This window comes from Thalassophryne amazonica, chromosome 18 (assembly GCF_902500255.1).
Source record: "Thalassophryne amazonica chromosome 18, fThaAma1.1, whole genome shotgun sequence".
NCBI classification, from domain to species: Eukaryota; Metazoa; Chordata; class Actinopteri; order Batrachoidiformes; family Batrachoididae; genus Thalassophryne; species Thalassophryne amazonica.
This window is the reverse complement of record NC_047120.1, coordinates 72,813,308-72,839,460: the sequence shown is the minus strand read 5'-3', so window position 1 is coordinate 72,839,460 and position 26,153 is coordinate 72,813,308. Positions and strand designations below refer to the sequence as shown.

Sequence of the window (26,153 nt, the reverse complement as noted above, 5' to 3'; positions counted from 1 at the left end):
TTTTGGGATTCAAACATCAAATCCTTATCTCAACACTTCACGGTAACGTTCACATGCCAGCAGCTTGGATGTTAAGTCCTAAATCTAAACATTTTCTTTGCTCACTTGTATTGCTGCAAGTTCCTGCTTTACCACCTCATTCTGACCAAGAAACATCTGAAGTGGGTCAAAAAATAACTGAAACTGTTCTTGAAAGCAGCTTTCTCCTGGTTAGTTTTTAATACACCCTGAAGACATCAAGATTCTCTGATCAGATTTCTTGGGAGACTTTCCAAAAGGGAGACATCTATTGTTTTAATATGAAAATCAGCAGTCAGCATTTTATGTCAAGTGTTCCCTGAAAATCACAGATAACTGAATGACGGAGAACTGAAGCAACAACTTTGAAGTTTCAAATAAAACAGGGTTCATCAGCATTTTCTGGTTTATCAGAATAGCTTTTAATGGCCAAGTATCCACAGAATACATGGAATTTGACTTTGGTTTGAGCCGCACTCTCTCTGTACACTGTAAATGCATCCAAACATACAAACAAATTAAGTTAACCAGACTCAGTTTAAGCTGTAGCTTCAAGAAAATTAAGTTGACCTGAATATGATGAATGAACAAAACTATTGAGAATTAAGCCGTCACTTGCTGGATGCTCACAGTAAATACATTACTGTAATTTAATTTTTTCAGTACAGCAAAATAAGTTACTGTAATCTAGATTTTAAGTGTATTTGAGTACTGGACACTCGCAATAATTAAGGTAATCAAATCTGCTTCAAGACAACATAAATTACTTTGTAAGGCAGCAAGTTTGCATTTTTTGATTATTTTCATTTTTAGTAAAGTCAACTTATTATTTTTTACAGTGTATGGCATGTAGAAATACCCTAAACAGCGAATAATCCGCAGTAAAAATTGTACAACATGTTTTTAAAAACCGCTTGTAATTATGAACAAACTAGTTTAGCTAACAACTGCTACAGAAAGGTGAACATTTATTAAAATGAATCTGAAATACACGAGTTGACCAACATCAGGAGGGTAAGAGTTCTAATGTTAAAACTCACTGTTGTTACTCCGCTGTTTTATGATTTGTAAAAAGCTGCACCAGGCTCTTGAAAATTGCACATTTCCGACCAATTCTGTCAAAAACATTAACAGCCTGTGAGCCGACACACTGCTGTCAGTGTGACAAGAGGAAAGTGTGTCATGTAGAATCTGTGCATTTGTTCAGAGCGTATAATTATAAATCTCAAGTCGGTTTAACGTGGATAAAGATTTAAATGCGGTTGTTTTGCAGAAGTTCCACTGAAAACACACAGAAGCTGTAATTTTTACAATTCACACGCCGTATCTTTGATAGAAACAGTCGGTGGTCATTTATTGAGAAATCTAACTGGCGGAGGGTTTTACGCTTTAAACGCTTATTTGGTTGTGAAAAGCTCCACAAAAACTTCTACTTTTCGAGCTGATGCTGGCTGTTTGCATAAATTTTTGGCTGAGTGGGGAAACGTCTGACATTATATAGCCAATATGTTTTTTTTCTTACTTTATGGCCCTTTAAAAACTTTAGTCATATTACTAAATCACTGTTTTTCTTTTTTCTTACCTCATGAAGGCGACTCTCTCTCCGGCTCCCCGTGTCGTCTAATAACCCTCTGGGCTTCATTTGTCTTCTTCTTCTCGTTAAACCAGAATAAACTTTTTATGCATCGCAATTATTCTCTCTCAAAAACATTCATTAATATCAGTCCAAAATATCCTCGAACCTCCGGGCATCTTGCAGGAGCGACGGTCACGTCTCGCCACAAACTGAAAGAAAAGATGCGACTTATTAAATATTTAGCCTACACTTTAAAAAAAAAACGTCATGATGTGATTTTTTTCTTCTTACCGTGTAACACGAGTCCGTCCCCGCGGCGCCCTGTTGACGGTTCGACAGACCTCCGTCGGTTAGAACATACCAGCTCCGCGTTATTAACCTGTATTTTTAATATAAATGAGATTTCAGAGGGTTTACTATCTCTGCTGCTGTGTCTGGGGGAAAAAACGTGATTAAACAGCGTTAAATAAACTGCTAACAGAATATCCACAAACTGTAACACAGACCATACTTATTAATGAAATATTTACACTTTAAAAAGTTATGAGCTGATTTTCTTACGTCATAAAGGAGAGTCTGTCCCTGGTGCGTCGTGTCTCTAAATGATCCTCTGGGGTTAATTTGTCAGGCCGAATTCTTCTGCTCCATCAGAATAAACTTTTCTCACCGTGGGGCTCTATATCTAACAAAAAAACATCATTTAAAAAATGTTTTTACCGCCGAGGATCTTTTTTAAAAAAAAAGATGCATTTCTATCAAAAGATTACTTAAATCACTTGCCGTGAAAGACTTTCGCACTCTGAAGAAAAAGAAAACTTCATTCCGAGAGAATGAACGTCTGCTCTGGTCAGCGGCTGGAATGAAGGAAAAACACTGCAGCAGGAGGCGGGACAGAAAACTGGACCAGCCTCCAAAACAAGCTCATTACCCACAGGTATCAGGTTTTATGGTGGACCCAAAAAACACACGTAATCATCGATCAGGGGATTTAGCCTGACACCTCGGACCGAGGGACACAGCAGGACCTCAGAAAAATATTGCTTCAAACGGGATCTGTGACGCTGGTCCGGTTTGTCAAAAGAGGTGCGACCTTTTGCGCTAAACACCCCAAATACACACACACAGACACACACTTTTAAGAGCAAATATCCCCAGACCCGCGCGTGTAGTGGTCCCATATTATGAACAAAAGTGGATGGATAGCAAAGTCATGACGGATAATACAGAAATAGTGGACCTTTTAATAGTTGCACTAAAAGAATAAAACGCTACTCACAGGAGAATTAGTTTTCCCAGCTTGTGTTGGGAAAGTGTAGTGACACGGACACACAACAGAGGGCGGAAATGAACGGTCAATAGCTGAGCCAAAAGGTAACAATTTAATGTTGTGAATGTGCAACGATTACACAGACAATCTCAGAATCTGATAGCAGTCAATACACAAAGGTGATGTGTGGGCAGGCTCGAGGATAGAAGACGTCTGTCCTGAGAAGAGCCGGAACCACACGATTTCCGCCGCCACCGAACCTGGTGAATACTGGAGCCGCCAAGTCCCGAATTCCCAGGTGATCACCGTCCCCGACTGTCGGATCTGGTACTGCTGGCGAGCAGCACTAACAGTGAGATGTGGGTGTGTGCACACCCAGTAACAAAAACAGAAGGTGGAAAGTCACCTCCACCTCTAATCACACACTAGTGCAGCTCCTGTTAACCACTTATCTGGTTTGGGTGTGAAGCGAAGTCGTCGCTGATCACACCAAAACGCCAATCCCACAGATAAGGAAACACTTACAGGAAAACAGCTGCAAAGAAGTTCAGACTATAAAGTCAGTGTTAAGTTCAGATACAGCAGAGAATATTACCTTCACAGGTAGATGATATCTCGGCAATGTGGTGGAGATGACGTCCGGGTTTTATGCAGTAGTACGATGAAGTGTAGATGGGTGACAGCTGTCATGAGATAATGAGTGACAGCTGTCACCCCCGGCTGTGTCCGTGGCGGCAGCGCCCTCTCATGCCTGAAGCCCGCACTTCAGGCAGGGCGCCCTCTGGTGGTGGGCCAGCAGTACCTCCTTTTCTGGCGGCCCACACAACATTCAGCCTGTCTTATTCCAGACATGTCAGAAACCACATGAACAAAACATCTACATATCTTTAACACCAAAGAGATTTAAATATATCCGTACATACATATGTACATACTCATATTTTTTCCCATTTCTATTTCCATGTTTCCTTTTTGTGAATATTTACAAATAAAATAAATAAAGGTCACTGCGTGTATTAAATATATATCAGCGCCACCGGGGCGTCATACCAAGATGTGCTGTCTTTATACACCGAAAGTACTATCACAAACGATGATTTGGTTTCTGATTTTGTGAAAAGATATCGTAATTGCCTTAAGAAAAGGGGCAATACCTCCTGTATCCAGCTACCAGGACCTTCGCACACTTTTAAATGTTGTGACAGCTTGTGTTAACCTTTGATCCTAAATTTTTTTTTTTATGTTTTTTCACGTGAAAATGTAACCCCCGTCTTAGGACAACCTCCCGATCATACCTTTTAAAGTTTTATCACGTTTGCACGCTTTAAAACATTGTTATTAAGTACAGAAAGAAGTGTTAATCTTTGATCCTAAATTTTTTTTCATGTTTTTTTTTTCACCTGAAAACGGGTTGGATGTGTGAGAGCGGCCTCCCAATCATACCTTTAAAGTTTTATCGCGGTTGACCTTTGACCTTGAATTTGTTATGTGCGTTTTTTGTGAAAAAATGCTTCAGGTGTGTTGAGAACGCTCTCCCGATCATACCTTTAAAGTTTTACCGCGTTTACACGCGTTTAAAAATTGTCACGGCTCGTGTTAATCTTTGCTCCTAAAGTATTATGACAGCCAATTAAGCAGTGTCTTTACTATAACCTTGATTAGCAATTTTAATGTGTATTCTTTATTCTATACAACATATAGCCTATTGAAATGATGTAGTTAACTAAGGTGCAGCAATACAAATTCTATGGAAAAGAAGAGACTTACATGATTAATTATAACATTTATTAAAATAAGGGCTTACTTTCATCAATCAGCAACTCCGTCACTACATAAACAGAAAGTTCACCCCTTAAAAGTCAAAATTTAAACACTGCTGACAAGACGAGCGGGAGTAGAGCGTTCCTAGTCACCTATATGAAATTCCACTCAAGATCCATCAGGTTCTTGAGCAGTCTGGCTACCTGGGGATTCACCGTGGCCGACTTTTTTTGAACAAGTCTACCCGTCCTTTTGGAAGTGGTCATGCCGCGGCAGGTCTTTGTCACCCTTTCAGGATTGATCCCAATGTATCACCTGAAAAACGGTAGTCCGAGATCAGAGGTTGGACATAAATAAAATCTCCAATATAGAGCACGGCTGGGTAATAAAATCAGAACTATGTTTAACCAGATACATTGATGAGATGGCTATTGGTGCATTCCAAACATATGGACATACAGGATTGTTGATAAACAATCACTAGTAATTTGGACAGGATCTTCAGCATCTTCTTTGTCTTTCAGCCGTTCCCGTTAGGGGTCGCCACAGCAGATCAATCGTCTCCTTCTCACCCTGTCCTCTGTCACACCAACCACCCGCATGTCCTCCCTCAGCACATCCATGAACCTCCTCTCTGCCCTCCCTCGTTTCCTCCTGCCTGGTGGCTCCATCCTCAGCATCCTTCTCCCTATGGGTCCCTCCTCTGCACGTCCAAACCATCACAATCTCGCCTCTCTGACTCTGTCTCCAAACCGTCCCACCTGAGCCGTCCCTCTGATATGTTCATTCCTAATCTTGTCACTCCAGAAGAGGGTTGTTGTTTATAGAAGAAGTGAACCTTCTATTGTTAATTTCATTACAATTTATGTCATTACAGCACCACGATAGAGTTGACCATACAATTTAATGTCAAAATGACTGCTGTGAATAGGTCAATTGGAGAAGAAGAGGCTTACTTTTGAATGAATTCAAGTGTGCTGGCAGCCTCCTCTTGGTACTGTAGTACACTGAAATTACAGCGTCACAGTTACACGCTCTGTCCCATCTGAAATATGAAATTGGAGTTATTTCAGAAAGCATCTTGAAAATATCTCTAATCGGGTTAACATTCATGCTTTGCTGGGATGACTATAACTTCGGCTCATCTGATGCGAATGTGCGAATTCACCAAATACCAAGCAGTGTTATTAGATCATGGGCAGGGTGAGGGTCTTCTCGATGTCAGCCTATGGAAGATGACTATAGGGTACAGAAAATATATACATGCTGTGAGAATATTATTCAATGCAATAAAAATTTAAGAAAGAAGAGGAACAAACTTACGTCTGCAAGAAGGACAAGCCCATCCGTGGGCTCTCTGAAATAGACCATCAGCAGCCGGACCACATGGAGTGTCACCTTAGCATCCCGCGAGAACCATCTGAACATCTTTGTCGGCAGTTTTGCTCGAAAGTATTCCACAATAGCTCTTCATATTCTTCCACGGTGAGTTCCAGGAGACGCAGCACATGAAGGTTTGTGAGAAGCTCAAAATGAGAATAGGTGCCCCTCTTTTGGCTGAATTTTGACTTTTAAGGGGTGAACTTTCTGTTTATGTAGTGACGGAGTTGCTGATTGATGAAAGTAATCCCTTATTTTAATAAATGTTATAATTAATCATGTAAGTCTCTTCTTTTCCATAGAATTTGTATTGCTGCACCTTAGTTAACTACATCATTTCAATAGGCTATATGTTGTATAGAATAAAGAATACACATTAAAATTGCTAATCAAGGTTATAGTAAAGACACTGCTTAATTGGCTGTCATGAATACTGACAAGGTATCATAAAGGTAATGGTCGAAGTGAGGATTTGTAAATGTTGCCTCAAACGTCCACGCAGTAATTCAGATATGGTGAAACAAGTGAATGATATAAAATATGTAGAGCTTTGTAATTCAATAAATATTTTTGCTTTGTTGAGGATACTAGAAATATTTTTAGATATTTTAGCTTGAACATGTTTTATGTGAGGGACAATTTTTAAACGCGTGCATACGTGATAAAATTTTAAAGGTATGATCGGGAGGCCGCTCTCAACACATCCTGTCCGTTTTCAGGCGAAAAAAAACATTAAAAAATTTTAGGATCAAAGATTAACACAAGCCGTGACAATTTCTAAACGCGTGCAAACGCAGTAAAACTTTAAAGGTATGATCGGGAGAGTGTTCTCAACACACCCGAAGCATTTAAAAAATTCAAGGTCAAAGGTCAATGCTTCTTTCTGTGCTTAATAAAGACATTTTAAATTATCCAAACGCGATAAAACTTTAAAAGGTATGATCGGGAGACCGCTCTCAACACATCCTGTCCGTTTTCAGGCGAAAAAAAACATTAAAAAATTTTAGGATCAAAGATTAACACAAGCCGTGACAATTTCTAAACGCGTGCAAACGCAGTAAAACTTTAAAGGTATGATCGGGAGAGTGTTCTCAACACACCCGAAGCATTTAAAAAATTCAAGGTCAAAGGTCAATGCTTCTTTCTGTGCTTAATAAAGACATTTTAAATTATCCAAACGCGATAAAACTTTAAAAGGTATGATCGGGAGACCGCTCTCACACATCCAACCCGTTTTCAGGTGAAAAAAAAAAAAAAACATTTAAAAAATTTAGGATCAAAGATTAACACTTCTTTCTGTACTTAATAACAATGTTTAAAAGTGTGCAAACGTGATAAAACTTTAAAAGGTATGATCGGGAGGTTGTCCTAAGACGGGGGTTACATTTTCACGTGAAAAAACATAAAAAAAAATTGAGGATCAAAGGTTAACACAAGCTGTCACAACATTTAAAAGTGTGCGAAGGTCCTGGTAGCTGGATACAGGAGGTATTGCCCCTTTTCTTAAGGCAATTACGATATCTTTTCACAAAATCAGAAACCAAATCATTGTTTGCGATAGTATTTTCGGTGTATAAAGACAGCACATCTTGGTATGACGCCCCGGTGGCGCTGATATATATTTAATACACGCAGTGACCTTTATTTATTTTATTTGTAAATATTCACAAAAAGGAAACATGGAAATAGAAATGGGAAAAAATATGAGTATGTACATATGTATGTACGGATATATTTAAATCTCTTTGGTGTTAAAGATATGTAGATGTTTTGTTCATGTGGTTTCTGACATGTCTGGAATAAGACAGGCTGAAGCTGGGAAAACTAATTCTCCTGTGAGTAGCGTTTTATTCTTTTAGTGCAACTATTAAAAGGTCCACTATTTCTGTATTATCCGTCATGACTTTGCTATCCATCCACTTTTGTTCATAATATGGGACCACTACACGCGCGGGTCTGGGGATATTTGCTCTTAAAAGTGTGTGTCTGTGTGTGTGTATTTGGGGTGTTTAGCGCAAAAGGTCGCACCTCTTTTGACAAACCGGACCAGCGTCACAGATCCCGTTTGAAGCAATATTTTTATGAGGTCCTGCTGTGTCCCTCGGTCCGAGGTGTCAGGTTAAATCCCCTGATCGATGATTACGTGTGTTTTTTGGGTCCACCATAAAACCTGATACCTGTGGGTAATGAGCTTGTTTTGGAGGCTGGTCCAGTTTTCTGTCCCGCCTCCTGCTGCAGTGTTTTTCCTTCATTCCAGCTGCTGACCGGAGCAGACGTTCATTCTCTCAGAATGAAGTTTTCTTTTTCTTCAGAGTGCGAAAGTCTTTCACGGCAAGTGATTTAAGTAATCTTTTGATAGAAATGCATCTGTTTTTTTTTTTAAAAAAAGATCCTCGTCGGTAAACATTTTTTAAATGATGTTTTTTGTTAGATATAGAGCCCCACGGTGAGAAAAGTTTATTCTGATGGAGCAGAAGAATTCGGCCTGACAAATTAACCCCAGAGGATCATTTAGACGACACGACAGGCCAGGGACAGACTCTCCTTTATGACGTAAGAAAATCAGCTCATAACTTTTTAAAGTGTAAATATTTAATTGGTCTGTGTTACAGTTTGTGGATATTCTGTTAGCAGTTTATTTAACGCTGTTTAATCAAGTTTTTTCCCCCAGACACAGCAGCAGAGATAGTAAACCCTCTGAAATCTCATTTATATTAAAAATACAGGTTAATAACGCGGAGCTGGTGTGTTCTAACCGACGGAGGTCTGTCGAACCGTCAACAGGGCGCCGCGGGGACGGACTCGTGTTACACGGTAAGAAGAAAAAATCACATCATGACGTTTTTTTTTTAAAGTGTAGGCTAAATATTTAATAAGTCGTATCTTTTCTTTCAGTTTGTGGCGAGACGTGACCGTCGCTCCTGCAAGATGCCCGGAGGTTCGAGGATATTTTGGACTGATATTAATGAATGTTTTTGACAGAGAATAATTGTGATGCATAAAAAGTTTATTCTGGTTTAACGAGAAGAAGAAGACAAATGAAGCCCAGAGGGTTATTAGACGACACGGGGAGCCGGAGAGAGAGTCGCCTTCATGAGGTAAGAAAAAAGAAAAACAATGATTTAGTAATATGACTAAAGTTTTTAAAGGTCCATAAAGTAAGAAAAAAAAAACATATTGGCTATATAATGTCAGACGTTTCCCCACTCAGCCAAAATTTATGCAAACAGCATCAGCTCGAAAAGTAGAAGTTTTTGTGGAGCTTTTCACAACCAAATAAGCGTTTAAAGCGTAAAACCCTCCGCCAGTTAGATTTCTCAATAAATGACCACCGACTGTTTCTATCAAAGATACGGCGTGTGAATTGTAAAAATTACAGCTTCTGTGTGTTTTCAGTGGAACTTCTGCAAAACAACCGCATTTAAATCTTTATCCACGTTAAAACGACTTGAGATTTATAATTATACGCTCTGAACAAATGCACAGATTCTACATGACACACTTTCCTCTTGTCACACTGACAGCAGTGTGTCGGCTCCCAGGCTGTTAATGTTTTTGACAGAATTGGTCAGAAATGTGCAATTTTCAAGTGCCTGGTGCAGCCTTTTACAAATCATAAAACAGCGGAGTAACAACAGTGAGTTTTAACATTAGAACTCTTACCCTCGTGATGTTGGTCAACTCGTGTATTTCAGATTAATTTTAATAAATGTTCACCTTTCTGTAGCAGTTGTTAGCTAAACTAGTTTGTTCATAATTACAAGCGGTTTTTAAAAACATGTTACAATTTTTACTGCGGATTATTCGCTGTTTAGGGTATTTCTACATGCCTTACACTGTAAAAAATAATAAGATTGACTTTACTAAAATGAAAATAATCAAAAATGCAAACTTGCTGCCCTTACAAGAGTAATTTATGTTGTCTTGAAGCAGATTTGATTACCTTAATTATTGCGAGTGTCCAGTACTCAAATACACTTAAAATCTAGATTACAGTAACTTATTTTGCTGTACTGAAAAAATTAAATTACAGTAATGTATTTACTGTGAGCATCCAGCAAGTGACAGCTTAATTCTCAATAGTTTTGTTCATTCATCATATTCAGGTCAACTTAATTTTCTTGAAGCTACAGCTTGAAAACTGAGTCTGGTTAACTTAATTCGTTTGTATGTTTGGATGCATTTACAGTGTACAGAGAGAGTGCGGCTCAAACCAAAGTCAAATTCCATGTATTCTGTGGATACTTGGCCATTAAAAGCTGTTCTGATTCAGATTCTGATAAACCAGAAAATGCTGATGAACCCTGTTTTATTTGAAACTTCAAAGTTGTTGCTTCAGTTCTCCGTCATTCAGTTATCTGTGATTTTCAGGGAACACTTGACATAAAATGCTGACGGCTGATTTTCATATTAAAACAATAGATGTCTCCCTTTTGGAAAGTCTCCCAAGAAATCTGATCAGAGAATCTTGATGTCTTCAGGGTGTATTAAAAACTAACCAGGAGAAAGCTGCTTTCAAGAACAGTTTCAGTTTTTGTTTTTTTTTTGACCCACTTCAGATGTTTCTTGGTCAGAATGAGGTGGTAAAGCAGGAACTTGCAGCAATACAAGTGAGCAAAGAAAATGTTTAGATTTAGGACTTAACATCCAAGCTGCTGGCATGTGAACGTTACCGTGAAGTGTTGAGATAAGGATTTGATGTTTGAATCCCAAAATGTGTAAAATATAATAAGTTGACTTTACAAAAAAAATACGCGAACTTGTTGCCTTGAAAAGTGACTTTGAGCAGACTCGCCATAGGGGAGTTGAGTTTATTATACGCAGCTGGAGACACAATAATCATCTATCAGCTAATTTACAGCGACAGCCTGATGGTTACCCTTTAATAAACATGGACATATGCTTTTTTTTTCATGTAAGTGGACCAAATTTGTGTTTAATAACCATGAACATATGCTTTTTTTCTTCATGTAAGTGGACCAAATACTTTTTTCTTAATGTTTTCCTTCATGTATGTTTTATTTATTTTATTTTATTTATTTATTTATATAGCGCCAAATCACAACAAACAGTTGCCCCAAGGCGCTTTATATTGTAAGGCAAGGCCATACAATAATTACGTAAAAACCCCAACGGTCAAAACGACCCCCTGTGAGCAAGCACTTGGCTACAGTGGGAAGGAAAAACTCCCTTTTAACAGGAAGAAACCTCCACAAGAACCAGGCTCAGGGAGGGGCAGTCTTCTGCTGGGACTGGTTGGGGCTGAGGGAGAGAACCAGGAAAAAGACATGCTGTGGAGGGGAGCAGAGATCGATCACTAATGATTAAATGCAGAGTGGTGCATACAGAGCAAAAAGAGAAAGAAACACTCAGTGCATCATGGGAACCCCCCAGCAGTCTAAGTCTATAGCAGCATAACTAAGGGATGGTTCAGGGTCACCTGATCCAGCCCTAACTATGAGCTTTAGCAAAAAGGAAAGTTTTAAGCCTAATCTTAAAAGTAGAGAGGGTGTCTGTCTCCCTGATCTGAATTGGGAGCTGGTTCCACAGGAGAGGAGCCTGAAAGCTGAAGGCTCTGCCTCCCATTCTACTCTTACAAACCCTAGGAACTACAAGTAAGCCTGCAGTCTGAGAGCGAAGCGCTCTATTGGGGTGATATGGTACTACGAGGTCCCTAAGATAAGATGGGACCTGATTATTCAAAACCTTATAAGTAAGAAGAAGAATTTTAAATTCTATTCTAGAATTAACAGGAAGCCAATGAAGAGAGGCCAATATGGGTGAGATATGCTCTCTCCTTCTAGTCCCTGTCAGTACTCTAGCTGCAGCATTTTGAATTAACTGAAGGCTTTTCAGGGAACTTTTAGGACAACCTGATAATAATGAATTACAATAGTCCAGCCTAGAGGAAATAAATGCATGAATTAGTTTTTCAGCATCACTCTGAGACAAGACTTTTCTAATTTTAGAGATATTGCATAAATGCAAAAAAGCAGTCCTACATATTTGTTTAATATGCGCTTTGAATGACATATCCTGATCAAAAATGACTCCAAGATTTCTCACAGTATTACTAGAGGTCAGGGTAATGCCATCCAGAGTAAGGATCTGGTTAGACACCATGTTTCTAAGCTTTGTGGGGCCAAGTACAATAACTTCAGTTTTATCTGAGTTTAAAAGCAGGAAATTAGAGGTCATCCATGTCTTTATGTCTGTAAGACAATCCTGCAGTTTAGCTAATTGGTGTGTGTCCTCTGGCTTCATGGATAGATAAAGCTGGGTATCATCTGCGTAACAATGAAAATTTAAGCAATACCGTCTAATAATACTGCCTAAGGGAAGCATGTATAAAGTGAATAAAATTGGTCCTAGCACAGAACCTTGTGGAACTCCATAATTAACCTTAGTCTGTGAAGAAGATTCCCCATTTACATGAACAAATGTAAATGTGTTGTGTTTAATAAACATGAACATATGCTTTTTTCTTCAGGTAACTGGAACAAATACCTTTTTTCTTAACGCATGTTGTATTTAATAAACATGAACGTATACTTTCTTTTCTTCATGTAAGTGGACCAAATACTTTTTTCTTAATGTTTTCCTTCACGTATGCTGTGTTTAATAACCATGAACATATGCTTTTTTCTTCAGGTAACTGGAACAAATACCTTTTTTCTTAACGTATGTTGTGTTTAATAAACATGAATGTATACTTTCTTTTCTTCATGTAAGTGGACCAAATACTTTTTTCTTAATGTTTTCCTTCACGTATGCTGTGTTTAATAACCATGAACATATCCTTTTTTTCTTCATGTAAGTGGACCAAATACTTTTTTCTTAATGTTTTCCTTCATGTATGTTGTGTTTAATAAACATGAACATATGCTTTTTTCTTCAGGTAACTGGAACAAGTACTTTTTCTTAATGTTTTCCTTCACGTATGCTGTGTTTAATAAACATGAACAATTGCTTTTTTCTCTGTGTGTGACTTTAATGAATGTAATAAAGCACATATTCTAAACCTTATACAGCCTGTGTTCTTTCCTATAATATTGTTGAAAAGGGTAAATTGTTTTTCAAACGAGGTTTTTGTGAAAAACACTTACTGGCACCTTTTGCTCTAAAAATACCATCTGGCCTGACACCCAGCCACCCTGCCGGGAGTGACGGAGAAGAAACTTTGTTTTTTCCGCCTTCATCACCTCGGGCGGCATCTCCGATCAGCGGGTGTCCTGCAGTCCCTGATCGACCGGGTAATATCTTAAAAGAAACTGCATCTATCGTGACTAAGAATAAGCTTTGTTTTTCCGTCTTCAAACAAGCCCAGCGAACGACCCCGTCATCAGGAAATCGGGTGTAATAAAACATTCAAGCTTCAACCAAAGATTCAAGCTTCTCTACTATGTTATAAAAGACCATCCGGCGTGACACCCCCGCTGCGCAGGTCTCACACACACACACACACACACACACACACACAGAGCTCCGAAACACACACACACACACACACACACACACAGAGCTCCGAAACACACACACACGCACACAGCTAGCGTCTGCAACAGGTATTACAGCCGTGGGGTCATGTTTCCGTGAGGAGCTCTATGCGTGGGTATTTGACCGTCTTGCTGCAAAGACTTACAGCCGTTACAGCCGAGAGACGGTTATTTTTAACCCTTCTTTAATTTAAGAATTAAAAAACAGAAAAGGAGACGCATTAATTTAAGAATTAAAAAATATTAAAGGGGTATTAAAATATTCGTGTTTAATCAGTAAATTGAAGAAAACCTCCCATAATTGTGTAAAAGATACGGGTATTTTTTTAATCCTTCTTTAATTGAGGAATTAAAAACCATAAAAGGACGCGCTTTAATTTAAGAATTAAAAAATATTAAAGGAGTATTAAATATTAGACTGATTTATGTTTAATTATTTCAGAATTAGTTAATTCTTTAATTAATACATTAAAAAGATCTAGGTATTTTTTAATCATTCTTTAATTCATGAAATAAAAAGACATTAAAATATTAGACCCGGGTGGGAGGGGAGGTAGGGCTTGGAGGCGGGACTTGGAGGTGGAGCTTGGGGTGGGGTTAGGGGAGGTGCTAGGGGCGGAGCTTGGGGAGGAGCCAGGGGCGGGGCTTGGAGGCGGGACTAGGGGAGGGCTTAGGGGCGGGACATAGTGACGTAGTCAATTCTGATTGGATGTGACATCATAAGGGGTGGGATTAGGGGCGGGGCTTAGTGACAGTCTATTCTGATTGGCTGACAGGGCCATAAATCAGTTTTTGACATAAGGTCGCTCAGTTTACTCTCTTCTGTTGGTCCTAAATCCACAGATCTGTACCCATCCGGGTTCAAGTGGATTATACAAGCTCAGGGTTGATTCCTGCTGGTCCCGTTCATTCAAATCATCACTTCACTAGAACTCTTTCAGCAGCAAGATGTTGGCTCAGATCTCACACTGCACCAACATCAGAAGAAATGAAGACGCGCCAATGAAACAAAAGTTTTTTTTCACATTCCTGGACTCCAAACACACGGTGAAAACCACGACCTCCGAGTGTCCGTCTGCCTTTGATGTTGGATAACAGAGCTGTGATCTAAGTTTTATTCTGAAGAATGTGATCCGACTGTCAGGGGTGAAGAGTGTTGGCATTTAGTCACTGGGGGAAGATTTAATCTGCTTCACGTGGCACCCTGAGAACGGCCAACTGGGACACAGGTTATCTGTGCAGGAGTCGCCGCCTTACCGCCTCATTCCCACCAATGTTTGTCTTTTGGTAACAGCGGCTCGGGGCTTTAAAGTCTCTGCTCAGCTCTGAGGAGGATCCAGTAGATCTTTGAAGCCCAGCTTCTCCAAAGGTTCCTTGGCCATCAGTTCACTGGAAAACACCACAAGACATAAAATATCAAACCTCTCTTAAGACAATGTGCCATTAAACAGAAACTTCTTCCAGCTCAGCAATATGAGAGATTTGCAGGTTGGCTTTCTTACTGGCCCATCCGGCATTCCAGGTAGTCTTTAGCCTCTACGCGGCACTTTGAGTTGTCAAACCTGCTGTGATTCAGGCATTTCATGAATTTCTCTTTGAATGCTTTGCATTCTCCTGAAACAAAAAGCAGCAGCATTTAGTCTTCATCAACAGCCATAACAGATACTACTGCTGAAAGTCAGCGGTTCTTAAACTGTGGGACAGGTTGCCCCGCTGGTACAAGAAGCACCATCGGAGAGAAAACTGTTAAAGTGCTGCTGGAGGCAGCAACGCACCAAATCAGTACATGAATGGACACGTAATGTGTGGATCATTGTGGACAGAAACGCACTGCAAAATTCATTTTATTGGACTAATTTTGTTGTGGGCAGCACAGCAGTTTAGTGGTCAGCACTGTTGTCTCACAGCAAGACAGTCCATGGGCCAAGCAGGTTTTCGGTACCAAGGTGTGAATCAAACTTCAAACAAAAGACCAGTTTTGGCTAAGAGGTGTGAGACTGGCGTTGTGTATTTGCTGCTCCTCTGGTTTTTCTCCAGTTTTCTCATTTGTAACTTGGTTTTTAGTGGCTTGAGTGTATTTTTTTTATCTTTGGGTATGCACTTGATGTGGTTCTTGGTCCTTCAGTGTGCATTCTTAACCACTTTTGATTGTTTAGTGCCTTTTTTGCACTGCATGACGTCGCACATCACTCCCTCGGCTAGCGCGATGCTAAGCTACTCTGCAGCTGAGCTCTGGAGCCTGAACAATGTTCCTCGGGACATTCTCGCTATCAGAGAGCTTGGTTTGTTCCGCCGACCTCGCTGCGTCCACAGAGGCTCCCGGAGAAAGTTTGTATTCCATCAGACTGGGTCGTCTGTGCCGGTTATTTGGTCAGCTGAGCACACCGGCTTTTGGCGCCCACGTCATCAGAGCGCTGCAGCTTCTGGGACTTGTAGTCCTGATGTGACGACAGCGGTTTCTGACACTCTCCGGGCGCTGGATGGAAAACGTGGAGTGGATTTTAAGCTACTCAGGCCTATTCAAAGATGTCAGTCTGTCAAACCGACAGAAGTCTTCAGTTTGGGTCTCCTTAACATCAGATCACTGTCCTCAAAATCCCAGCTGAGCAACAATCTAATTATGGATCATCACTTGGACATGATTGGGTTATGTGAAACCTGGCTCAAACCCACAGCTGTTCTTCCTCTGAATGAGGCCTGCTGTTGGATTTTAGTGTTGCGTTTGATACTGTGGATCATCATATTTTACTCAGTAGGCTGGAGAATCACTTTGGAATTACTGGAACTGCTCTTGCATGGTTGACGTCATACCTGTCCAGTCGTTCTTATTGTGTATTGTGTAATGGCACCTCCTCTGATTGTAGGGACATGACGTTTGGGGTTCCACAGGGATCCATTTTAGGCCCCCTGCTTTTTTCCCTTTATGTAGCACCCCTTGGGAATATACTGCAGTGCTTTGGGATTCCCTTTCATTGCTATGCTGATGACACTCAATTGTACATGCCAATAGCTGCTGGTAATCTCATTCACATAAAATCTTTGGAAGATTGCCTTGCATCAGTAAGAAGTTGGATGTCTTGTAACTTTCTACTTTTAAATTCTGATAAGACTGAAGTTATGGTTCTTGGTCCAGCGAGGTACTGGCATCAATTTGATCAGCTAGCACTTACCTTAGGTTCGTGTGTTATACATCATATGGATAAAGTGAGGAACCTTGGAGTAATTTTTGATCCTACGTTGTCCTTTGATCTCCACATTAGAGACATTACGAGGACTGCTTTCTTCCATTTGCGAAATATAGCGAAGATTCATCCCATCCTGTCTATGGCTGACGCTGAGGCTTTGATTCATGCATTTGTCTCTTCTAGATTGGACTATTGTAATGCTCTATTTTCTGGCTTACCGCAGTCCAGGATTAGGGGTCTTCAACTGGTTCAAAATGCTGCTGCCAGACTTTTGACACAAAGCAGAAGGTTTGAACATATTGCACCCATTTTGGCGTCCCTGCACTGGCTTCCTGTTCCTGCAAGATCGGATTTTAAAGTACTGTTATTAGTTTATAACATTGTTCATGGACTTGCACCTCCCTATCTGGCTGACCTGGTAAGCTCCTATGTACCAGCTCGGGCCCTGCCTTCTCAGGGTGCAGGACTTCTGTGTGTTCCCAGGGTGAATAAAAAGTCTGCCGGTCACAGAGCTTTCTCCTACCGAGCTCCAGCTCTATGGAACGATCTCCCGGCACACATTCGGCAGTCTGATACTGTGGAGACTTTTAAGTCACGTTTAAAGACTCATTTGTTTTCTTTGTTTTATCATTAGTGTTATGATGTGTTTTTATTCTTGTATTCTTTTATGGTCGTCTTTTTATTGTGTTTTAAATTTAATTGTTTTTTTATGTTGTGTGAAGTGCCTTGAGATGATTTCATCATGAATTGGCGCTATATAAATTAATAAATTTGAATTTGAAGGTGACGAAACAACACTTAGAATCGAGCCTCAGTGTGCCATGACCTGCACAAAAATATATTACAGCAGCTGGAACCAGCTCGGGGTCAATGAAGAATTACACAGAGGTCAAAATGCTCCAATCATGTTGAAAACTACACCACAATGATCATAAAGATGCCAAAAAGGTACAGTTTGGACAATTTGTGACTGAAAGTTCTGGAGTTATGGGGTAAAAACAGCAAAAAAAAAAAAAAAAAAAGGTGACAAAGGTCAGTTTCAGTTTGTAGAGGTGTCAAAGGTTATAGCTGCTCCAATTTCAGTAAAAAAAAAAAATCATGCAAATTATTGTTTGCTAATGGGGTTCTAAAAAGGAATAGTTTGATAACTAAGCATGAGTCATGTTATCATGTTACAGGGTAACGTGTCACACAAGTCATAGAATCCAGTGGACGTTGACCTGCTTTGACCTTTACTTTGGAGACCAAACATTGTCAAAGTGGATTTTATTTTAATTTTAACGTGAATGTAGTTTGATTTCGTGCGTTCCTTTTTGTGACGAATCTGCCGACAAACAGCGTATAGAAACAACGTTCAAATACAGTAAATTACGATCAAAATACACTAAATATTTTTTACAACAATCACTGATGAAGGATTTAATCGATGGTTTTTGAGAAATTATTCAAACGCTGTTGCGCTTTTCTTACCTAAATGGTCCAAAGGAAAAGCTCCTTTGTCCGGAGGTCGAGGTTTAAAACTCTTCGTCCCGAAATTCATCGCAGTCGACATTTTTATTCGCCTTTAAACCGCAACGGAGCAAAATTTAAGAGGTTTTTCCTGCACGAAACAAACACAACAGTAACCCAAAGTGACCCCGGCGGCACCGAAATATGACGTTATAATATCGTGACGTTTTAATGGCCAGGCATTAGTAGTCGCTTCAAACACATCGACGTTCACCAGAAAACAAGTCACGAGGATGTCTAGAAATGATGTTTTGTGTAGAGTTCTTAAATTTCTACTAGTGTAAAAAAAATATACACAACAAAGTGAAGCTGAGTGTAACCAGCAGTGTGTAATCAAGAGATACTTAAAAAGTAATTATGTAAATTCCAGAACTGATCTTATGATGATTATTCTATAATTCTATGAATTGCTATGTTGGTGCTCTAATGCCAACTAGACACTTATGACCTCTAAATCTGTCATATTTTTCTATGTCTAATTATCTTTGCTCAACAACAGTAGTATTATTACAAATGAATGTTTACAGTTTATCACTCTTTTATTATTGTTTGTTATTTTCTTTTTGTCTTTTGTTTATATGCTTTTATTTTTGTACTTGCTGTCACTGAGGACCACGTTGAAAATAAGTGTTTTACACTTTAATGTGTTATCCTTTGTGTTATTTGCACTTGTTATTATGCAGGTATGAATTTTACCATATAAATCCATACGAAGTCCAATCTGAATGTCTAACCCTAACCCTGAAATAAAAAAACTTATCCATTATAGTGACAAACAATCATCTGTGTGACTTATAATAATCAGTTAATTGTGTAACTGATTATCATGATCCACAGATTGTTTTATAATAATACTGTAGTATTATTATTATTATTATTAGTAGTAGTAGTATCCCACAGTTTTAAATTGACTCTCTTTTGTCTGTTTTTCACAGCAGTACATCCGGGAAATATGTCTAGAAGACTTGGGCTGCCCGTTTAATTGCTCAAAACTGAAATGACGTGACATTTTTAACAATAGTGGAAGTTATGTGCTCGTTTTATTTGGCAAAGCAAAAAAAAAAAAAAATTCCACTTTAAGCGTGTCCATGTTGTATTTCTCTGATCCGCCGCTAGGTGTCGAACTTTGCCAACTTATGTGTCTGTGTGGAGGAGTAGGCGTGACCGTAGTGATCGGTTGATTTGATTGTTGTGCAGTCAGACAAACCCGCTGTCACACACACACACACACAGACACAGACACACACACACACAGACACACACAGAGAGACACAGACAGGTGAGCGGCGGTCTGTGTCGGTGGTCTTGAGGCTGCGGCACCGATAAACTGGTCATGGCTCTGGAACCGGAGGGGAACAACCGGCTCCTGCAAGACGTGCTGACGAGACCGGACAACGAAACGTGCGCCGACTGCGGCAATCCAGGTAAGAACCAGAACCCGCCGAATAACCGAACCGGGATCTTGACATCAACGCTGAGGAGATTTGGTCCACAATGAACAGCATCAGACGTCACACGTTCAGAACCAAAGAACACAGAAAAGAAGACTGACTGGACTCGGAAGCTGTAAAATATCAGGGGCGGACGTAGGATTTGTGGGGCCCACAGCCTGTGCAGGAATGGGGACCCCTGACTCATCATATATGATATGTGACATATCATTATTGTAATTTTAAATTTATCCTTTATTTAACCAGGTTAGTCCTGTTGAGATAGAGATCTCTTTTGCAAAGGAGACCTGGACATAAATAAATGGTAAATGGACTGCATTTATATAGCGCTTTTCCATCTGCATCAGATCAAATCAAATCAATTTTTTTATATAGCGCCAAATCACAACAAACAGTTGCCCCAAGGTGCTTTATATTTTAAGGCAAGGCCATACAATAATTACGTAAAAACCCCAACAGTCAAAACGACCCCCTGTGAGCAAGCACTTGGCGACAGTGGGAAGGAAAAACTCCCTTTTAACAGGAAGAAACCTCCAGCAGAACCAGGCTCAGGGAGGGGCAGTCTTCTGCTGGGACTGGTTGGGGCTGAGGGAGAGAACCAGGAAAAAGACATGCTGTGGAGGGGAGCAGAGATCAATCACTAATGATTAAATGCAGAGTGGTGCATACAGAGCAAAAAGAGAAAGAAACAGTGCATCATGGGAACCCCCCAGCAGTCTACGTCTATAGCAGCATAACTAAGGGATGGTTCAGGGTCACCTGATCCAGCCCTAACTATAAGCTTTAGCAAAAAGGAAAGTTTTAAGCCTAATCTTAAAAGTAGAGAGGGTGTCTGTCTCCCTGATCTGAATTGGGAGCTGGTTCCACAGGAGAGGAGCCTGAAAGCTGAAGGCTCTGCCTCCCATTCTACTCTTACAAACCCTAGGAACTACAAGTAAGCCTGCAGTCTGAGAGCGAAGTGCTCTATTGGGGTGATATGGTACTACGAGGTCCCTAAGATAAGGTGGGACCTGATTATTCAAAACCTTATAAGTAAGAAGAAGAATTTCAAATTCTATTCTAGAATTAACAGGAAGCCAATGAAGAGAGGCCAATATGGGTGAGATATGCTCTCTCCTTCTAGTCCCTGTCAGTACTCTAGCTGCAGCACTTTGAATTAACTGAAGGCTTTTCAGGGAACTTTTAGGACAACCTGATAATAATGAATTACAATAGTCCAGCCTAGAGGAAATAAATGCATGAATTAGTTTTTCAGCATCACTCTGAGACAAGACCTTTCTGATTTTAGAGATATTGCGTAAATGCAAAAAAGCAGTCCTACATATTTGTTTAATATGCGCATTGAATGACATATCCTGATCAAAAATGACTCCAAGATTTCTCACAGTATTACTAGAGGTCAGGGTAATGCCATCCAGAGTAAGGATCTGGTTAGACACCATGTTTCTAAGATTTGTGGGGCCAAGTACAATAACTTCAGTTTTATCTGAGTTTAAAAGCAGGAAATTAGAGGTCATCCAAATGAGGTGGGCTTCATAGATAATTGGCAAAGCTTCTGGGGAAAACCTGGTCTTGTTAGGAGAGACGGCATCCATCCCACTTTGGATGGAGCAGCTCTCATTTCTAGAAATCTGGCCAATTTTCTTAAATCCTCCAAACCGTGACTATCCAGGGTTGGGACCAGGAAGCAGAGTTGTAGTCTTACACACCTCTCTGCAGCTTCTCTCCCCCTGCCATCCCCTCATTACCCCATCCCCGTAGAGACGGTGCCTGCTCCCAGACTACCAATAACCAGCAAAAATCTATTTAAGCATAAAAATTCAAAAAGAAAAAATAATATAGCACCTTCAACTGCACCACAGACTAAAACAGTTAAATGTGGTCTATTAAACATTAGGTCTCTCTCTTCTAAGTCCCTGTTGGTAAATGATATAATAATTGATCAACATATTGATTTATTCTGCCTAACAGAAACCTGGTTACAGCAGGATGAATATGTTAGTTTAAATGAGTCAACACCCCCGAGTCACACTAACTGTCAGAATGCTCGTAGCACGGGCCGGGGTGGAGGATTAGCAGCAATCTTCCATTCCAGCTTATTAATTAATCCAAAACCCAGACAGAGCTTTAATTCATTTGAAAGCTTGTCTCTTAGTCTTGTCCATCCAAATTGGAAGTCCCAAAAACCAGTTTTATTTGTTATTATCTATCGTCCACCTGGTCGTTACTGTGAGTTTCTCTGTGAATTTTCAGACCTTTTGTCTGACTTAGTGCGTAGCTCAGATAAGATAATTATAGTGGGCGATTTTAACATCCACACAGATGCTGAGAATGACAGCCTCAACACTGCATTTAATCTATTATTAGACTCTATTGGCTTTGCTCAAAAAGTAAATGAGTCCACCCACCACTTTAATCATATCTTAGATCTTGTTCTGACTTATGGTATGGAAATAGAAGACTTAACAGTATTCCCTGAAAACTCCCTTCTGTCTGATCATTTCTTAATAACATTTACATTTACTCTGATGGACTACCCAGCAGTGGGGAATAAGTTTCATTACACTAGAAGTCTTTCAGAAAGCGCTGTAACTAGGTTTAAGGATATGATTCCTTCTTTATGTTCTCTAATGCCATATACCAACACAGTGCAGAGTAGCTACCTAAACTCTGTAAGGGAGATAGAGTATCTCGTCAATAGTTTTACATCCTCATTGAAGACAACTTTGGATGCTGTAGCTCCTCTGAAAAAGAGAGCTTTAAATCAGAAGTGTCTGACTCCGTGGTATAACTCACAAACTCGTAGCTTAAAGCAGATAACCCGTAAGTTGGAGAGGAAATGGCGTCTCACTAATTTAGAAGATCTTCACTTAGCCTGGAAAAAGAGTCTGTTGCTCTATAAAAAAGCCCTCCGTAAAGCTAGGACATCTTTCTACTCATCACTAATTGAAGAAAATAAGAACAACCCCAGGTTTCTTTTCAGCACTGTAGCCAGGCTGACAAAGAGTCAGAGCTCTATTGAGCTGAGTATTCCATTAACTTTAACTAGTAATGACTTCATGACTTTCTTTGCTAACAAAATTTTAACTATTAGAGAAAAAATTACTCATAACCATCCCAAAGACGTATCGTTATCTTTGGCTGCTTTCAGTGATGCCGGTATTTGGTTAGACTCTTTCTCTCCGATTGTTCTGTCTGAGTTATTCTCATTAGTTACTTCATCCAAACCATCAACATGTTTATTAGACCCCATTCCTACCAGGCTGCTCAAGGAAGCCCTACCATTATTTAATGCTTCGATCTTAAATATGATCAATCTATCTTTGTTAGTTGGCTATGTACCACAGGCTTTTAAGGTGGCAGTAATTAAACCATTACTTAAAAAGCCATCACTTGACCCAGCTATCTTAGCTAATTATAGGCCAATCTCCAACCTTCCTTTTCTCTCAAAAATTCTTGAAAGGGTAGTTGTAAAACAGCTAACTGATCATCTGCAGAGGAATGGTCTATTTGAAGAGTTTCAGTCAGGTTTTAGAATTCATCATAGTACAGAAACAGCATTAGTGAAGGTTACAAATGATCTTCTTATGGCCTCAGACAGTGGACTCATCTCTGTGCTTGTTCTGTTAGACCTCAGTGCTGCTTTTGATACTGTTGACCATAAAATTTTATTACAGAGATTAGAGCATGCCATAGGTATTAAAGGCACTGCGCTGCGGTGGTTTGAATCATATTTGTCTAATAGATTACAATTTGTTCATGTAAATGGGGAATCTTCTTCACAGACTAAAGTTAATTATGGAGTTCCACAAGGTTCTGTGCTAGGACCAATTTTATTTACTTTATACATGCTTCCCTTAGGCAGTATTATTAGACGGTATTGCTTAAATTTTCATTGTTACGCAGATGATACCCAGCTTTATCTATCCATGAAGCCAGAGGACACACACCAATTAGCTAAACTGCAGGATTGTCTTACAGACATAAAGACATGGATGACCTCTAATTTCCTGCTTTTAAACTCAGATAAAACTGAAGTTATTGTACTTGGCCCCACAAATCTTAGAAACATGGTGTCTAACCAGATCCTTACTCTGGATGGCATTACCCTGACCTCTAGTAATACTGTGAGAAATCTTGGAGTCATTTTTGATCAGGATATGTCATTCAAAGCGCATATTAAACAAATATGTAGGACTGCTTTTTTGCATTTACGCAATATCTCTAAAATCAGAAAGGTCTTGTCTCAGAGTGATGCTGAAAAACTAATTCATGCATTTATTTCCTCTAGGCTGGACTATTGTAATTCATTATTATCAGGTTGTCCTAAAAGTTCCCTAAAAAGCCTTCAGTTAATTCAAAATGCTGCAGCTAGAGTACTGACGGGGACTAGAAGGAGAGAGCATATCTCACCCATATTGGCCTCTCTTCATTGGCTTCCTGTTAATTCTAGAATAGAATTTAAAATTCTTCTTCTTACTTATAAGGTTTTGAATAATCAGGTCCCGTCTTATCTTAGGGACCTCGTAGTACCATATCACCCCAATAGAGCGCTTCGCTCTCAGACTGCAGGCTTACTTGTAGTTCCTAGGGTTTGTAAGAGTAGAATGGGAGGCAGAGCCTTCAGCTTTCAGGCTCCTCTCCTGTGGAACCAGCTCCCAATTCAGATCAGGGAGACAGACACCCTCTCTACTTTTAAGATTAGGCTTAAAACTTTCCTTTTTGCTAAAGCTTATAGTTAGGGCTGGATCAGGTGACCCTGAACCATCCCTTAGTTATGCTGCTATAGACGTAGACTGCTGGGGGGTTCCCATGATGCACTGTTTCTTTCTCTTTTTGCTCTGTATGCACCACTCTGCATTTAATCATTAGTGATTGATCTCTGCTCCCCTCCACAGCATGTCTTTTTCTTGGTTCTCTCCCTCAGCCCCAACCAGTCCCAGCAGAAGACTGCCCCTCCCTGAGCCTGGTTCTGCTGGAGGTTTCTTCCTGTTAAAAGGGAGTTTTTCCTTCCCACTGTAGCCAAGTGCTTGCTCACAGGGGGTCGTTTTGACCGTTGGGGTTTTACATAATTATTGTATGGCCTTGCCTTACAATATAAAGCGCCTTGGGGCAACTGTTTGTTGTGATTTGGCGCTATATAAAAAAATTGATTGATTGATTGATCCATGTCTTTATGTCTGTAAGACAATCCTGCAGTTTAGCTAATTGGTGTGTGTCCTCTGGCTTCATGGATAGATAAAGCTGGGTATCATCTGCGTAACAATGAAAATTTAAGCAATGCTTTCTAATAATACCGCCTAAGGGAAGCATGTATAAAGTGAATAAAATTGGTCCTAGCACAGAACCTTGTGGAACTCCATAATTAACCTTAGTCTGTGAAGAAGATTCCCCATTTACATGAACAAATTGTAATCTATTAGATAAATATGATTCAAACCACCGCAGCACAGTGCCTTTAATACCTATGGCATGCTCTAATCTCTGTAATAAAATTTTATGGTCAACAGTATCAAAAGCAGCACTGAGGTCTAACAGAACAAGCACAGAGATGAGTCCACTGTCTGAGGCCATAAGAAGATCATTTGTAACCTTCACTAATGCTGTTTCTGTACTATGATGAATTCTAAAACCTGACTGAACCTCTTCAAATAGACCATTCCTCTGCAGATGATCAGTTAGCTGTTTTACAACTACCCTTTCAAGAATTTTTGAGAGAAAAGGAAGGTTGGAGATTGGCCTATAATTAGCTAAGATAGCTGGGTCAAGTGATGGCTTTTTAAGTAACGGTTTAATTACTGCCACCTTAAAAGCCTGTGGTACATAGCCAACTAACAAAGATAGATTGATCATATTTAAGATCGAAGCATTAAATAATGGTAGGGCTTCCTTGAGCAGCCTGGTAGGAATGGGGTCTAATAAACATGTTGATGGTTTGGATGAAGTAACTAATGAAAATAACTCAGACAGAACAATCGGAGAGAAAGAGTCTAACCAAATACCGGCATCACTGAAAGCAGCCAAAGAGAACGATATGTCTCAGATGCTCAAAGTGCTTTATAATAATGCCTCACATTCACCCAAACACACTCACACATTGATGTCAGGTTGCTGCCACGCGAGGCGCTCACTACACACCGAGAGGATTAAGAACTTTACCCAAGAGCCCTTCATGATTTTCCGGTCATGCTGGAATTTGAACCGAGGATACTCTGGTCTGAAGCCCAACGCTGTAACCACAGGGGTAGGCAACCTGTTCCAGAAAGAGCCATGAGGGTGCAGGTTTTCTTTGCAGCCACTGAGTCCACCAGGTGATTTTACTGATTAATATCACTTTGAGCAGATGGAACCACTTAATCAGTAAAATCACCTGGTGGAGTCAGTGGTTGCAAAGAAAACCTGCACCCTCATGGCTCTTTCTGGAACAGGTTGCCTACCCCTGCACTAGACCATCACCAGAACAGTTAAGAACCAACAGAGGATTACATTTGTCAGTTAAGAAGCTAAATT

General features: G+C 39.9%; 2 protein-coding genes across 4 annotated transcripts in view; one reads left to right on the top strand and one right to left on the bottom strand.

Moving 5' to 3' along the window:
• Positions 1-14,780: 14,780 nt before the first annotated feature.
• On the bottom strand, positions 14,781-18,337 carry LOC117530885 (cytochrome c oxidase assembly protein COX19). Its single transcript, XM_034193835.1, has 3 exons — positions 18,154-18,337; positions 15,001-15,112; positions 14,781-14,887 (listed from the first exon to the last, which is right to left on the bottom strand). The coding sequence occupies exons 1-3, from the start codon at positions 18,233-18,235 to the stop codon at positions 14,818-14,820; spliced, it is 264 nt and encodes an 87-aa protein (XP_034049726.1). The 5' UTR covers positions 18,236-18,337; the 3' UTR covers positions 14,781-14,817.
• Positions 18,338-19,434: 1,097 nt separating this feature from the next.
• LOC117531069 (arf-GAP with dual PH domain-containing protein 1) overlaps positions 19,435-26,153 on the top strand; it is a 65,938-nt gene continuing 59,219 nt past the window's right edge. For 2 of the 3 annotated variants that reach the window (XM_034194099.1, XM_034194097.1), the window contains exon 1: positions 19,497-19,616. Coding sequence is in view for 1 of the 3 variants with exons in the window: in XM_034194096.1 (XP_034049987.1) it covers positions 19,526-19,616 (91 nt within the window). In the remaining 2 variants the exon portion in view is untranslated. Of the gene's footprint in view, positions 19,617-26,153 lie in introns of all 3 variants that reach the window. The other variant, XM_034194096.1, reaches the window with a different exon arrangement.

Bases quoted from the DNA above. Each gene is read 5' to 3' on its own strand.
- LOC117530885 (XM_034193835.1), bottom strand. From the start codon at position 18,235: ATGTCGACTGCGATGAATTTCGGGACGAAGAGTTTTAAACCTCGACCT. The intron at 15,113-18,153 runs GTAAGAAAAGCG...TTTTTGTTTCAG, and splicing joins TTTTCCTTTGGACCATTTAG to GAGAATGCAAAGCATTCAAA. The intron at 14,888-15,000 runs GTAAGAAAGCCA...GGTGTTTTCCAG, and splicing joins CTGGAATGCCGGATGGGCCA to TGAACTGATGGCCAAGGAAC.